Source organism: Solanum dulcamara, chromosome 1, assembly GCF_947179165.1.
Source record: "Solanum dulcamara chromosome 1, daSolDulc1.2, whole genome shotgun sequence".
NCBI lineage: Eukaryota > Viridiplantae > Streptophyta > Magnoliopsida > Solanales > Solanaceae > Solanum > Solanum dulcamara.
The window spans coordinates 79,196,166-79,211,124 of record NC_077237.1 but is presented as its reverse complement, the minus strand read 5'-3'; the positions used below and the strand labels follow the sequence as shown (position 1 = coordinate 79,211,124).

General features: G+C 36.4%; 2 protein-coding genes across 2 annotated transcripts; both read right to left on the bottom strand.

Moving 5' to 3' along the window:
- Window positions 1-1,912: 1,912 nt before the first annotated feature.
- On the bottom strand, window positions 1,913-3,919 carry LOC129874366 (6-phosphogluconate dehydrogenase, decarboxylating 3, chloroplastic). The gene has a single exon (XM_055949677.1). It carries the CDS (start codon window positions 3,668-3,670, stop codon window positions 2,183-2,185), a length of 1,488 nt encoding a protein of 495 aa, XP_055805652.1. The 5' UTR covers window positions 3,671-3,919; the 3' UTR covers window positions 1,913-2,182.
- Window positions 3,920-8,167: 4,248 nt separating this feature from the next.
- On the bottom strand, window positions 8,168-14,129 carry LOC129874273 (V-type proton ATPase subunit E-like). The gene is made up of 6 exons (XM_055949567.1): window positions 13,863-14,129; window positions 13,673-13,773; window positions 10,611-10,773; window positions 9,485-9,678; window positions 9,311-9,410; window positions 8,168-8,532 (listed from the first exon to the last, which is right to left on the bottom strand). The coding sequence occupies exons 1-6, from the start codon at window positions 13,962-13,964 to the stop codon at window positions 8,497-8,499; spliced, it is 696 nt and encodes a 231-aa protein (XP_055805542.1). The 5' UTR covers window positions 13,965-14,129; the 3' UTR covers window positions 8,168-8,496.
- Window positions 14,130-14,959: the final 830 nt, after the last annotated feature.

The following is a 14,959-nucleotide window of genomic DNA, read 5'->3' as shown; positions in this document are numbered from 1 at the left end:
CAAATCAGTAGTGCTCTACAACTGGAGTTAAAAGCAAGATTCTCAGAGAAGGAGTCGAAAAGAATCTTATTAATTACAATAATTGCACTACATGGAATTGGAGTTGAAGATCTAGGTGATACACAGACGTGCAAAGAGGAACAATCGTCTAGACAGACGGAAGCAAGGAATTGAACTTAAGTTCTTTCAGAAAAGTAGACAGAATATCTGATTTTACACTAGAACAAACAAATTCTTGATAGAAGTTAGACAGATCTATATAAGATTCCAATTTTCAAGGGTGAACTGTCAATGGATGAACAATCGTATTCAGAACTTCACTAGGGTACTTCAAGGTTCATGATTTTCATCATCGAGCACAAAATGGGACATGGAAAGTCTATATCAGAGACATCTACAAGGAATAAGTTGAGCATCCAAGGGAAGAGAAGGCACTCATTTTAAATGTCCCATTCATAAGTGAACCCTCAACAAGCATTATGTTGATGAAACTGATTGCAGAAGAACTTTCATGTCAATCACATAAGCATATGACGCTGAGAAATGTAACCATCATTTACTCCAGAATTGATTAACGTGCACTAAATACATAACTGCACAACCCCTTCGGCAGAAAAGAAAAATGAAGCACAATAATTTTGATTTTAATATCAACTTCTTGTGCTGAAAGACTGTATTTCGATTCATGGGAAATACTTGAAAACCACCTCAAAAAGCAAATAGGAACTACTACCACATCATTATTACTCATAAAACACCAGAGAATTTTAAGGATTTCACTAGTTTAGCCCCCAGTTGAGCAAAATTATAGTTACCGAAAGCAATCTCAAGAATCTTTTAACATTTATAAACTAAAATGCAAAGCAGCAGTTGTCTCTGAAAATGTCAAAGAATAACCTTAAATATCATAACAAAATTTTTACTTTAGTAGTATAAAAACCTTGCAGATATGCAGCTTTGAGTTTGGGTCAGACTAGGACAGGCATGAATCATGTTATTTGCACAAATTTTAACAAGATGGAATGGTTAGTGTCAATTAAAACTAAATCGAAGAAAAGAAAAAAAAGCAAGAAATTCTGCAAGTGGCAGTTCGGAAACATTGTTGAGAAATGGTAAAACTAAAATAGCACAAAAGCAAATATAAGTAGAAACAGAAACAGAGAAAGGGGGTTAGGGAAGAAGAGACTCCTTCAGGAAACAACAAAATTTGAAGATACAAATCTAGAAGTCATATAAGATTTCTAAAATTCAGAAGGTTTTATACGAAATGCCTCTTTGATGATAATTAAGGCACTAATGAAAAAGTAACCTATTTTCTTTTAGCACTGCCTCTTCTCATCCTTCATCCACTTCATCAGTCCAATGACCAGGCCATTGCCTTCCGCTGCCACTTCTCATATCCCTCCTATTCATCCATATAGCATCAACCGAGATCAGAGCCACAACATGCTTCCCCATATTTCCCATAAACACATACTCGTTATTGTTTTCCCTTTAAATTTAAGCATTGTCTCAGCCTATTATTGCTTGGACTCTCCAAAAATACCGCACCTGTGTCGGATCCTCCGAAAATACACTACTTTTGGAGGATCCGACACGCACCCGTCAACATTTTTGAAGAGTCCGAGCAACATAACTCTCAGCCACATTCTTTATGAAGCATTGTAGCACAATCTATCCCTGGCATCAAGGTTCATTCACCATCACAACCATAGCTCTCTTTCACAGTAAATTATTCTTCCCTACTAAGTCAAGAGTTTAAATCAACCTATACAACACATAATGCTCTTGAAGAAGAACACTGAAGACAAACACAAACTACATGCTGTAACATGATATCTTCAAATATAAGAAATGTATAACCCATATATAAATAAAAATGCAGGTAATCTGTATGCATCAAAATGTAATGTAGGCGAAGCAACTTCTTTTACTTCAATGAAAGAAGTCATTTGATGGACAAGGCCCTGCCCTGTAATGTTCAAAGGCATACAACATTATTAACTGCGGAACTAAAGGAAAAAAAGCTTACCAATCTTTCTTATGCCTAGCAAATAAAAACTCTCAACAAGGTACATTGGAATTTTAAATGCCTGAATTGCACAATTTTAAAATCAAACAGTTGACAAAATGCAACTAATACCAGAGATTTTGATCATAATCCGCAATAGCTGCAGCAGCATTACACTCGGGCTTTCCTAGCGAGTTTCGCCCACTCGGTATGGTATGTTCCTGGCATGTCAACCCTCTCATAAGTATGTGCCCCAAAATAGTCCCTCTGAGCCTGCACAAGGTTTGCGGGAAGCCTAGAACGCCTGTAGGTGTCGAAATACTGAAGACTAGCAGACATTCCAGGAACACTAATTCCCTTCTGGACAGCAAGTCCCACCACTCTCCTCCAAGCTGCTTGCCTCTGCACCATCTCCCTTGCAAACTCAGGATCAACCATCAAGTTAGCCAGATTAGGATTACGCTGATACGCCTTCTTAATCCGATCCAAAAACACTGCCCTGATAATACACCCGCCTTTCCAAATCCTTGCCATCTCTCCCAAATTCAAATTCCAACCCTTCTCAGTGCTCTTTGCCCTTAGCAAATTCATCCCCTGAGCATAACTACAGATTTTCGACGCATACAATGCCTGTCTCACATCATCAATCAATCTCTTCTTATCAACACTGCTACCATTAATATCAGAACTTATGTCCTCCTTTAATCCTTCCTTCCTAAAAATCTCTGAGGCTTCTTCCCTCTCATCCTTCAATCCACTCATGTACCTACTGTCTAATGAAGCAGCAATCGTCGGAGCTGCAATAGACAGCTCCGCAGCCTGCTGCACAGTCCATTTTCCCGTTCCCTTCATTCCCGTCTTATCCAAAATCTTATCCACTAACTCCCCGTTCCCGGTTAATTCATCCTTCACATTGAATATATCCGCTGTAATTTCAACCAAAAAGCTCTCCAATTCCCCACGGTTCCATTCAGCAAAAATATCAGCCAATTCAGAATTACTCAACCCACCTGCATTCTTCAACACATCATACGCTTCCGAAATCAACTGCATATCACCATATTCAATTCCATTATGCACCATTTTCACAAAATTCCCCGATCCTCCTTCACCAATGTAAGTAACACAAGGCCCATCCTCAACTTGAGCTGCAACCTTCTCAAGAATATCTCTGATATTCGTATAAGCCCCATAAGACCCACCAGGCATAAGCGAAGGCCCATTCCTCGCACCTTCTTCACCACCAGAAACACCCATACCCAAATACAAAAGGCCCTTAGACGACGCGTCATTAATCCTCCGTTCAGTATTCTCATACCACTCATTACCTCCATCAATAATCGTATCCCCAGGCTCCATATACTCAGAAAGCGCAGCAATCGTCTGATCAACAGGTGAACCAGCTTTAACAAGAATGATAACAGATCTGGGTCGTTGAATTGATAACACAAAATCACGAGGATTGTACTGTCCAATCAACGGAAGTTTTCCTTCATTCTGAGCACGATCTAGGGTTTCATCTACTTTTGAAGTGGTTCTATTGTAAACAGAAATAGGGAACCCTTTTTCAGCTATGTTTAAGGCTAAATTCTGACCCATAACAGCAAGACCAGCTAACCCAATACGAGATAAAGCTTGAGCTGTTGCAGCGCCTTCCATGGTGAATGAAGAAAAAATGATAGAAAGAGAAAAGAGAAAAGGGAGAGATTCTTGAAAATAGAGTGAAGAAGATGAATATATAGTGAAATATTTGGTGGGATTTTTAGGTAATAATAAGAGTGACGGACTCGTCGAGGGAGTGAAAGGGTAGTGGCCAAAACAGCCAACGAGAGGTTGGCCAACTCCTTGATGTTTCCTACTTGCTTTCCCGTCTCCGTTTCCAAAAAGTGAGCATTTGGTTCAAGTAATTTTTGGAAAACAAAGTGTTATTAATTCTAAGAGATTGTTTGGTCAAATTTACAAATCCGCTTATTTTTAAAAAATATTTTTATCAATATTAGAGTAGTATTTTATATTTGGTCAATGTTATAAAAGTGCTTTGGAAAAAAATTAGGAAATATTTCACTAGTTTAGAGTCTAATTACATGCTTTTCCGTGAGGTTTCGAAAGCACCATTCGTGCCAGATTTAAGTCCTCAGATACATGTATCTCATATACATGTGGTCAAAAATAGATGTAATTTATTTCAATACACGATATTCAAATGGATTCGCATGTATCTGAGATACACTGAATCTTTCGCTCTCTCGCTCACCCCTCTCCTTATGAATCTGTGTTTCAGAATGTATTTGGTATTCTAAATACATGTATCTAGTGTGATTCACATGTATCTGGAATATGCCGATCCTCTGTCTTGCCTCCCTCCTATCTTGCTCCCCTCTCTCCTCTCTCACTCGCCTCTCTCCCTGTCTTGTTTGCTTCTCTTTCTATGTATCTATATTTAAAATGTATCTGGTAGCAAAAATACATGTATTTAGATGTATCTGACTTGAAATCTATTTGAAATAATTAATTAATGGACAATATGTAATTTTTTCAAACTATAGGGAGAATTAATAAATATGATAGAAATATTTATATGATTAAATAATTTTTCCAAAAAAAAATAATATATTTTAGCTTTTGAACCAAACGCCTTAAATTTTTTAAAATAAACATTTTGCACTTCCTAGAACTTGGGCCAAATAGACTAAATAGAAACTACTCATATAATGCATGGATTTTTATGTAAGCAAATAATTGTAAGTTTAGAGACCAACTAAGAATTTGAAATTTATGAATTACATATGGTATACTTCAAGTTATTAAATTTTAAATTAATAATTTATAAATATTAAATAATTACTTAAAATAAATACAATATTTGAATTAGGATTGTTGACTTAGTCGAATCTGTACCTTAATCTGTAACTCAACAAAATTATTATAGAGTCAATAATAATGCATGGATTATTAGATTGTCATCATACTATAATAATCCACTGTGATCAAAAGAGATTATTGTATCATACAATAAAACAATAATACATGAAGTATTTAGTAAATATTGTATATTCTAATGTCTTATCCATACATATTAACACTTTATTCTCATTCTATAATGTGCACTATATTTGAAGGTTAATATTTATAATCGTATAATGTATTCGAGTGTAATTCTGTAAGTGGAGTTTAAGAAAACAATTATAACGAGTATATAATTTAATTGTTAATTATTTTTTGTATTATAATTCACACAGCTTAATATCATTAGTAGTTTGTTGGCAAACGAAAACGACCCTTAATTATGCAGAAATTATATTAATAATGCAGAGTTAGTATTAATAACAAATGTTTTTGCAGGATTCTTCTTTATCCCTAAATCCAAACAACCTCTTAGAAGCGTTGATTACGACGTCGTTTGCTAGTTAGCAACTTGGTGCTGCTGTGGAAAGGCATATCCAGGTGGAACAAAAAGAGGAAAAATATCTTTGGTCAAAAGGAAAACTTTTCAAAAATAATTCTTAAAAGGACATGATAATGATTTTTTCATATAAAAATCATTAAATTATTTACTTTCACTATAAAATCCCTCAACTTATAGATAGTCTTTTGCAAAATAACTATATTGAAAAATCAACGAGATTACACATAAGCAAATCAAAATACCGTAAGGATAAAAAATCAAAATTTTAGATTCATAAGCCCTACCTGATCCATTTCAAATCCAGCCGGAGGTCTTCGAGCCTTGTTACGGACTAAAGTCCTAAAGAAAAGCGACCCCAATCCCTCCCCAGCCCATATCAGCTGCGTCTTCTTTAGTGAATGAAAGAGGGACTCGTTTCATAGGTAGAGATCCAGTAGAAGTGGGAGTGCCGCAAGGCTCTTGAGTTAAATGATGTGAGTGGAAACTGACTTTCTGTCTGGTTAGTAGGAATTTCTTGCCTGCTAGAAATATAGTAAATATCGTAAAGGCAGATACGTGCCCTTTACGCCCAGTCATTCCGAAGAACACTTGCCCCCCCCCCCCCCGTCTTACCGCGGGATTGATTTCACTGTATCCATCATAGCCCACCCCTAAGTAAAGCCAAAGCAACAGTAGTATTTATATCATTCGTGGGTGCGGCTAACTCCCCATGAGGTAATTGTATGATTTTCCAAGGTAAAAGAGCTCCTGACCAATTAGAAACAAAAATAAATAAAAACAAAGTGCCAATAAAAGGAACCCAGGGTCCATATTCTTCTCCAATTTGAGTTTTACTCACATCTCGAATTGACCGAACAAGCAACGGACTGAGCTAGCGCGAAAGCCGTTGCGCGTTAGACGCACATCCGTTTTCTTGCTGGGATTTTCAATGCTAGAAATGCCCCCTATCTTAACTGGATCACGACTCATAGAATCTATTCCTACTTGGAGGTTGAGCTAGACCACCAAAATCAAATCCCGCCGCTGAGATGTCCAGCGGATTCCTGGGCCTTGACGAATGGCCGGCCACCTTTTACGATAAGCGTCTTTGTAAGCAATACCCCGAAAATGAGATTCGGCATGGTGCTCACTGAACCTCCGTAATATCCGATTTGGCCTATGGACGAATATGCAAGCATACGTTTCATGCTTGTTTGAGTAATAGCAATGAGATTTCCCAATATCATGCTAAGAATAGCTAGGATTTCCAGAAGAAGATGCCATTTTTTTGCTTTTTTTATGGCATCATCCGGGTTTTCAAGACCCGGTCAAGGAATTGGAAAATTCCTTGAATGGATTTCTCCACTCATACCGGGCTAGCCTTCCTTGTCGCCAAAGAAGAATGATAATTGAGAAAGTATTACTATTGGAAAATTCCATTCATTTCTTGAAAATATTTCCTACTCATCACAGTTCTCAGCTATCACATTCAGAAAGACTACTGGCCTAATTTCACTCAATTAAATAAACTATACCCTTACAAAACTTATTAGTACTCCTACACAGTTGTTCCATTTTAATGTCATTCTCAACTCTATCCCTGACTGGGTCTTTGATTTCAGGCCCTTTTGAGGAGGGTATCTTTTTGGTTAATATCAGCCCGGCTCGCATGTTTTTATGGATTCCTTCTTTGTTACCGGGGTCGACCCCTAAGCCATAATGTCTCAAAACGAGGAGCTATTCGTTTTAGTTTATTTATGCGTCTCAATTCAATATTTCATTTATCTTTTTATCATTTGATTTTTTGTATTTAAGAGAATCGATCTTACAAAAAGAATATCCATGTGATAACAAACAATTTGTTATCAATAAAAAAGTTTTATCAATCGAATTACGTATTCATCAATTTTGAATCCTCATTTTAAGCAATATTATTTGATTATGAAAGAAAGGCTTTATTTCTAGTGTTAAGGTCTTTATCAAGCACACTTCTAAAACTTTCTTCAAGCCCTCTACCATGTTATTTTCATTGTTAAAAAGAAATACTAAAAGACTTTCAGCTCATTAATTCTTTTCGAATTATTGTCTGCTCATAAATGAAGAATGTTAGTTTCTTCATTTTAAACATTTTTGTTGATGATTTTAGTGTCATTGGATGTTTCTGTTTGAACCAATCAAGTAGAATTGTGGGTCAATGATAAATATTACGTCAATAATTAGTGGTTTTTTTTAATCAAAAACTAAATAGGAATAAGGGCAGTGTACACCCACTTTTTTAAAATCTCAATTGTAAAACTATGTTCAAAATGTTTGTTATTGTTATTCTCGTCAAAAAATTAAGTGGTAATTAATCATATAATGAGATTATAGATACATACATATATCATGCAACAAAGGTAGAAAATTATATTATTAAAAAATAATGCAGACACTGTGGAGATCTAATAAGAAGATCATATTTTGCAAATTGCAGCTTAGTATTAATTGGTACCTTCGTAATGCCAAAGGACGTTGTAGCAAGCAAGCGCAGCCAGGCACCCATTGACTTTAACCAAATAAAAAAGTAGACTCTAATTCAAAATAAAATTATTTTAGTCTTCTCATGTGGCAATAGCTCAAAGTTATCGATATAGTTTCATAAGTGAAATTTAAAAAGGATAGTATCCACGTAATCTACCTCACTAGGTGGAGAAGTTATTTTTGATAAACTCTCTTCTCAAATAAAACATATTAAAATCAAGTATCAGAAGTAATAACAATATGAATATCAATTGTAAACAGCAGTGAAGTATAGAGGGCCCGCCACTCATATCATTTTATTCATGTTTCAACCAAACAAACTCAGATCATCCAACATACACTTGTTGGAGAACATTGTAATGAAAAAAAAAAGGTATAAAAGCGTAGTGTTAAGAGTATTAAGGACCACTTAACATGAGGTCGTCGTTAAGCCCCATGGAATTTAGTATCAGAAAAACTGGCCAGTACGTCTTTTAGAAAAGAAATAGTACAAGCAAGCATTTGATGATTATAATTTATCAGCCGATGCCCAATCTCAGAATCAGAGACAGGTGATAAATATATATCAACTTTCAGCACCTCAGGGAGCAATCCCACCAAATAGACACTTGCGGATCTGCAAGATTTAGGAGAGAAATTCAGCAAAGAGAATTCTTGGGAACTATCGAAAAGCAATTGTAAAACGAATCTGCAAAGCTGATGGAAGCAGCAGGACTGTTTGATGGACACAATCACAAGGGCTGAGATTTTAAGTAACCCTTCTCTATCACTACCCAGACAAAGAAGAGGAAGCACCAGCAGAAAGTTTGCTCTTGTTCGCTTCCACCTCTACTACAATGACTAAACACGGACTCATATTACTGGTGAGTGGTATGTCCAGTCATTTTAAGTCCATTTTCACTTTCATCTATCACTAAGCTCGTCTTAATATGTGCTTGCTGCTTAAGAATTATACTACCCCAAAGGGGAATGAACATTGAAGTTTCTGCAAGTCTAGTCTCAACAAAGACTAGAAAGCAACAGACATCCCCACTACCCCAAAATGCCAAAGTTAAGTCACAAAACCAATAGCAGAGGAGCTTATTGTAGATTCCTAAACCACAAGGTTAGAAGTACAAAAAGCCATTGAATTGGCATGTAAGAAATAATATATGGAGAACAGCCTAATCAACAACTTTAAGGATCAACAATGACTATTCCTTCCCAAAAAAAGAAAAGATAGGTTTCATCCACATGACATTTGAAAGAACAAGTTATGCATGACAATTAAAATAGACAGCATTGCCTTGGTAAAAGGACCACAATTGTATAAAAGTCGGTATAAGGGAAACTAGTATTGGCAAGACAAGAACACATAATTGTGAGAGTATAGAGGTAAGAACAAAAGCAAGTACCTCAGGTAGTTTTTTACGGAACACAACTTCCAATCTGGCATCAAGAGTGTTCTCACACACAATTTTCCCATCTCGAGAAGCCAGTACCACTCCTCCAGAGCTGTCGGGATAGAGATAGATTTATTACAAAGAGGAGCTACTTAGCATTGCAGACAGATATATGAAGCAACTTACCAAGAAGGACCATGTGCATTATGATGAGATGGGGCTGGTGGAAGGTGGATATGATCAATTATGATCTCAGGTGAGTGGACCATTGCCTTCTCCGCATACTCCTCCTTTGCTGCATCCAGCACATCTTCTACCAGGTTTACATCATCTTTCCGGCAACGCAGTAAGACAGAAGGCTCTTTAAGTCTGAGTAAACTCTACAATCAAAGAGTAGTACCCATCTTATTCCCAAAGAAAGAAGCAACATTAGTTCAAAAAGGCACCTAGACACATCTACAGTTAAGCCCATTATGGCCATAGACAACATAAATTGCAAATAATTTCGCAGTTAATCATTGTATGATGTTTTGGAGATGGAGCAAGAAACAAGGAACTTACAAATTAAAAGAAAGAGCATATTGCAATGAACATATATGGCAATCTCATGATTCCATGAAAGTAAAACGTCGTTTTTTTCTTTTTTTGAAGGATCTAACTTGAAGAGAACAGAAGAAACACAAATTCTTTGTAACAGCAACCAAATGACTCCTTGGTACCTAGAAATGCAACCATGTCTACTGCAACCGTAACCTTTTAACCACCACTCTGGACTTGGAGCCTGATTGATTTTTGGTTTTTGACTTATTTTTGGCTTATTTTTATCATTTTAGCTTAAACTCAAGTGCTTATAAGCTAAGTTGCGCGGACTCTTCACTCTCGATGCCGCATCCGTATTGGATTCTCCAAAAATACACTACTTTTGGAGAATCCGACATGCACCCGTTGATATTTTTGAAGAGTCCGAGCAACATAGCTTATAAACACTTTTTAAATTTACCCAAACACTCCAAAGGTGCTTAAAAACACTTAAAATACGCCAATCCAAACAGGCTCTTACATGAAATATATGTTCACAATTTTTATGTAATCATTTACTGTCAAATACAGGAGATACCATTGAAACTAAATAATTATTCATATACTCTGGTATACAACAGTGCAGAAAATATGTACAACATCATATCAACTGAAGATATTGATGAATAGCTTGTCTTTGGTAAAATAAGCCTGTTCCCAGTTTTGATAATTTGTTTCAAAAAATATAGAAGCAAAGAACAAAATCTCATGGATTATTATTAGTTAAAAGTACCTGAACAATAAGATCATGCAGAAACTTCTTATATCTATGGTGGTTGTGGTGATGGCTAACATGTAAGATCTCCTTTGCTGCTGCTTCCTTCATGGAGCTAATCAAGTCATCCTGAGCTTGAAGAACTTTGATTCGAGAGGCATTGAGTTGCATGGAATACTCACTGCAAGAAATGCATAACAAAAGAAAGTCAAAGACTATGTTGGCTGATAAATCTGAAATTAGATAATTTTTTTGAAAAGAAGTTCAATTTTCAGTAATTTAGCTAACTCAAAAACCAAACATCACAATGAAATCAAATCTCATTTGACCATGTGGCTTATGTTAAAAAAGGGAGGAAAAAAAAATACACAGCAATATGTTCAAATCCAGTTTAAAATTACTTTGACCTACATGAATTGCTGTTAAACAGAAAGGCATTACTGATGAAAGCAGAAATAGAATCAGTGGCAAACATTGAAGCCTAAATATCCAGTAAATGCTAGTAGTAATTAGGAAGTGTTGTAAGCGACTCTTTTTCGAATCAATACCCAACATTATGGACCATGGAAAATATAAATCCATGATGATGCAGACTTAATTTTAAGTCTAAAAAATGAAAGTTTCAAGTGCAATTAAAAACTATATTGTTTCAGATGAATACAAACGTTGTCATGCCAAATCAAAAGGTATTTATTATAGTTAAAGTACAACATCTTTTGAATATCTTCTGTTAACCTCATTTTACTATCATTTGTTAAGAAATATGTATAAGGTGGCGAGGAAGGAGGTAAAGTTGGCGGTTACGGCGGCAGAAACAGCAGCTTTCAAATGCTTGTATGAGGAGTCAGGGGACAAAGGTGGAGATAAGAAGTTGTACATAATAGACATCAGAAGAGAGAGGAAGGCCCCAGATCTGAACCAAGTGAAGTGCATCAAAGATGAGGAATACATAGTATTTGCGGAGGAGACACTCATTAGACGGAGGTTACAAACATAATTCCATAAACTCTTGAACGAATAGTGGGACATGGACATTGTGCTAGGAGAGTTGAAGCACTCTGAGAGACCGCGAGATTCTGGGAATTGCAGGTCTATAAAGATTGACGAGCTTAAGGATGTTATTAGTAGAATGAGCAGGCGAAGAGAGATTGGACAAACGAGATCCCGGTGAAGTTTTGGAAGAACATAGGTAAAGCAGGCTTGTCGCGGATGACTGAGTTGTTTAATTTCCTTTTTAGGACAACAAAGATGTCCGAAGAATGGAGGTGGAGTACAATGATTTTGTTGTACAAAAACAATTGTGATATTCAGAATCGCAACAACTATAGGGGTATTAAGCTGCTAAGGCACACTATGAAGGTGTGGAAGAAGGCAGTGGCAATGAGGGTGAGGGGTGTGTATATTTTTGAGAACCAATTTGAATTCATGTCGGGGCAATTTACCACAAATTATCCACCTTGTGAGGAGACTGACGGAACAATACAGAGTAGGAAGAGGGATTCACATATGGTGCTCATTGACCTAAAGAAAACTTATGACAAAGTCCCAACAAAGGTTCTTTGGAGATGCTTGAAGCCACACATATGGCTTACACTAAGGCGATTGAGGACATATACAATGGAGCAAAGATCAGGTTGAGGAAAATGGGAGGAGACTCGAAGCACTTCCCAATCAAGATAGGGTTGCACCAAGGATTGGCTCTTAGCCCGTTTCTTTTTGCACTGGTTATGGAAGAACTGACGCGGCATATCCTATATGAGGTGTGATGGTGTATGTTATTCGCAGATGACATAATACTACTTGACAAGACCACGTGGTGGAGTTAACGCTAGGTTGGAGGTTTGGAGACAAACTCTGGAGTTTAAAGGATCCAGGTTGAGCGGGACCAAGAGTGAACACTTGAGTGTAAGTTCAGTGATGCTATGCATGAGGTCGGCGTGGAAGTGAGGCTTGACGCTCTGGTCATCCCAAGAGAGGATGTTTCAAGTATCTAGGGTCTTTAATTCAAGGTAATAAAGAGGTCGATGATTACATCACACATCGTATTGGTGCGGGATCGGTAAAATAGAGGCTCCCCTTCGGAGTCTTGTGATATGAAGGTATCACCAAAACTTAAAGATAAGTTCTACAGAGTAGTTATCAGGCCGGTTGTGTTGTATGGAACGACGTGTTGGCCAGTCAAGAACTCACATGTCTAAAAGATGAAAGTTGCGGAGATGAGGACATTGAAGCGGATATCTGGGCATAATAGGAGAAATAAGATTAGGAATGAAGATATCGGAGACAATATAGGAATAGCCTCCATGGTGGACAAGTTGAGACAAAAGAGAATGAGATGATTTGAACATGTAAAGAGGAGAAGTATAGATGCCCTGGTGAGGAGGTGTCAAAGGTTTGCAATGGCGAACACCAAGAGAGGTAGAGGAAGGCCGAAAAAAGTATTTGTTAGGGGGTAAGGGGGATTAGACAGGGCATGGCACATCTTGAGCTTAACGAGGCCATCACCTTAGATAGGTTTGTTTATAGGTCGTGGATTAGGTAGAAGGTTAGTTGGTAGTTGAACGTTCTATTGCTTTCTTGTGGGATAGGCTTGGTGGTCGTACTTGGACTTGCTTTCTTACTTGTGGTAGTAGCACTATTCTCATAGTTTCTTGTTCTTTAGTTTCGGTTATCACCTGCGCTTTTTGTGCTGGGATTATTGCATTATTTTGTTGTCATTACTGTTCTTTCCTCTGTATGTTGTGTCTCTTCATGTCACATTATTTCATTGTTGTTACTCTTCTCATTTTTATTCCCTGTTTCAAACTGCTTGGATATGCTTTAGTTTAAGCCGAAGGTTTATCAGAAACAACTTCTCAATTTGTACGAGGTAGCGGTAAGGTAATGTGTACTTAAGAAATATGTGGATCCCAAACAATAATTTAAGAAAAACTTCAAGCAAAAATCGCAATTTCACAGATGGAGTTTTGTACTTAACTCTTCTTCTATAAAGAGCAACATTTATTTTTTTTAAAAAAAAAAACTTCGAGAAATCTCAAATTTAATCAGAGTCACAAATCAGAGCAAAATAGAGAAATCACATTTTCTTACGAACGTCAACTTGTTTCTCTTTGCGTTCGTATTCCTGTCTGATCTTCTTCTTCTCCGCTTCCATTAGCTGTAACTTCTCAATGTTGAATTCCTAAAAACAAAAATCACAGCCAATGCATAATAGATGAGATAAACTCAACTAAATTCACTTCGAAATTCGAAATTAGAACATGATTATACTTCTTCAGCGGAAACGGAAATCTCATTGGCCTTCTCCTCCGCTTCTTGGCGGATGAATCTGACCATTTGCTGGATCTGCTTGGACACATCTGCGTCGTTCATTTTGTGATCGGGCAGGATCGAACGGTGAAATGAAGTGATTTAATCGAAAGCTCTTTTGGACCTTCGTTCTCCGATGAAATGTTGGGAGGTTTCCGGTAGAGTAAGGTCTGAACTTAGAAGCTATAGATAATTTGTAGTCTTGTGCCACTCCTCTTCAGCTACATCACCAGTTTTTAGTTCAGATTGTCCCTTACGTAGACAAATAATAAGCCAATTTTGTCCCTTCAAATATAAACTTTAGTATTTTGGCCCATTAAATTTGTTAAAGTGGAGCAATTTTGATCCAACTAATATAATGAACTCAAAAACTAATAGTGACTATCGAAAATCGTTAACCCATAAAAACCAACGGACTTTCGAAATGATTGAAAAATCAATCAACTTGATACGAAAAAGGATTATTTTTTTTAAAACAAAGAGATTCGTCTCCATGCAAGGGTAGATATAAATCACTGAAAATTGAATTATTGAATCAAATTGGAATTTATCATATTGAAATTTAATATACCCTATTGAATTGATATCTACTTTTAATTACTGAAATCAAAATTTGAAAATAATAAACCAAATATCGAATGTGCACCCTAATGAATTGTTTACTATTTATCATTAACGAGTGATTTGGATGCTTGATTGACATGTGGCGCCTTAGGGTTCGAGAGTGAAGGTCTAACTTCTATATCTAATTTCTCTGAAAGCTAACATAACAAATATTGGACAAAATATGAACATATCTTGTCAAATATCTTTTTTTTTTCAATAAGTAAATATTGAATTATCGTAACGAAACTTAACGTACCAAAGATTATTTATCCCCAAACTTTGAAAGTTCGATATTAAGTATCTATTTTCAATTATCGATAAAAATTGAATTTTGAAAATATCAAACACTCACCCGTAATGAATTGTTTTACCATATATATGGGTAGCATTAACAAGTAATTTTAGATTTCTTAATTCACATGTGATGTCAAGTTCATAATGTTAGGTTTTGA

What these genes read in the sequence shown, in the direction of transcription:
- LOC129874273 (XM_055949567.1), bottom strand. Translation starts at nt 13,964, where the DNA reads ATGAACGACGCAGATGTGTCCAAGCAGATCCAGCAAATGGTCAGATTC. An exon ending in TTTCCGTTTCCGCTGAAGAA is followed by an intron (nt 13,774 to 13,862) that starts GTATAATCATGT and finishes TTTTGTTTTTAG; the next exon opens with GAATTCAACATTGAGAAGTT. An exon ending in AATGCACATGGTCCTTCTTG is followed by an intron (nt 9,411 to 9,484) that starts GTAAGTTGCTTC and finishes CTATCCCGACAG; the next exon opens with CTCTGGAGGAGTGGTACTGG.
- LOC129874366 (XM_055949677.1), bottom strand. Translation starts at nt 3,670, where the DNA reads ATGGAAGGCGCTGCAACAGCTCAAGCTTTATCTCGTATTGGGTTAGCT.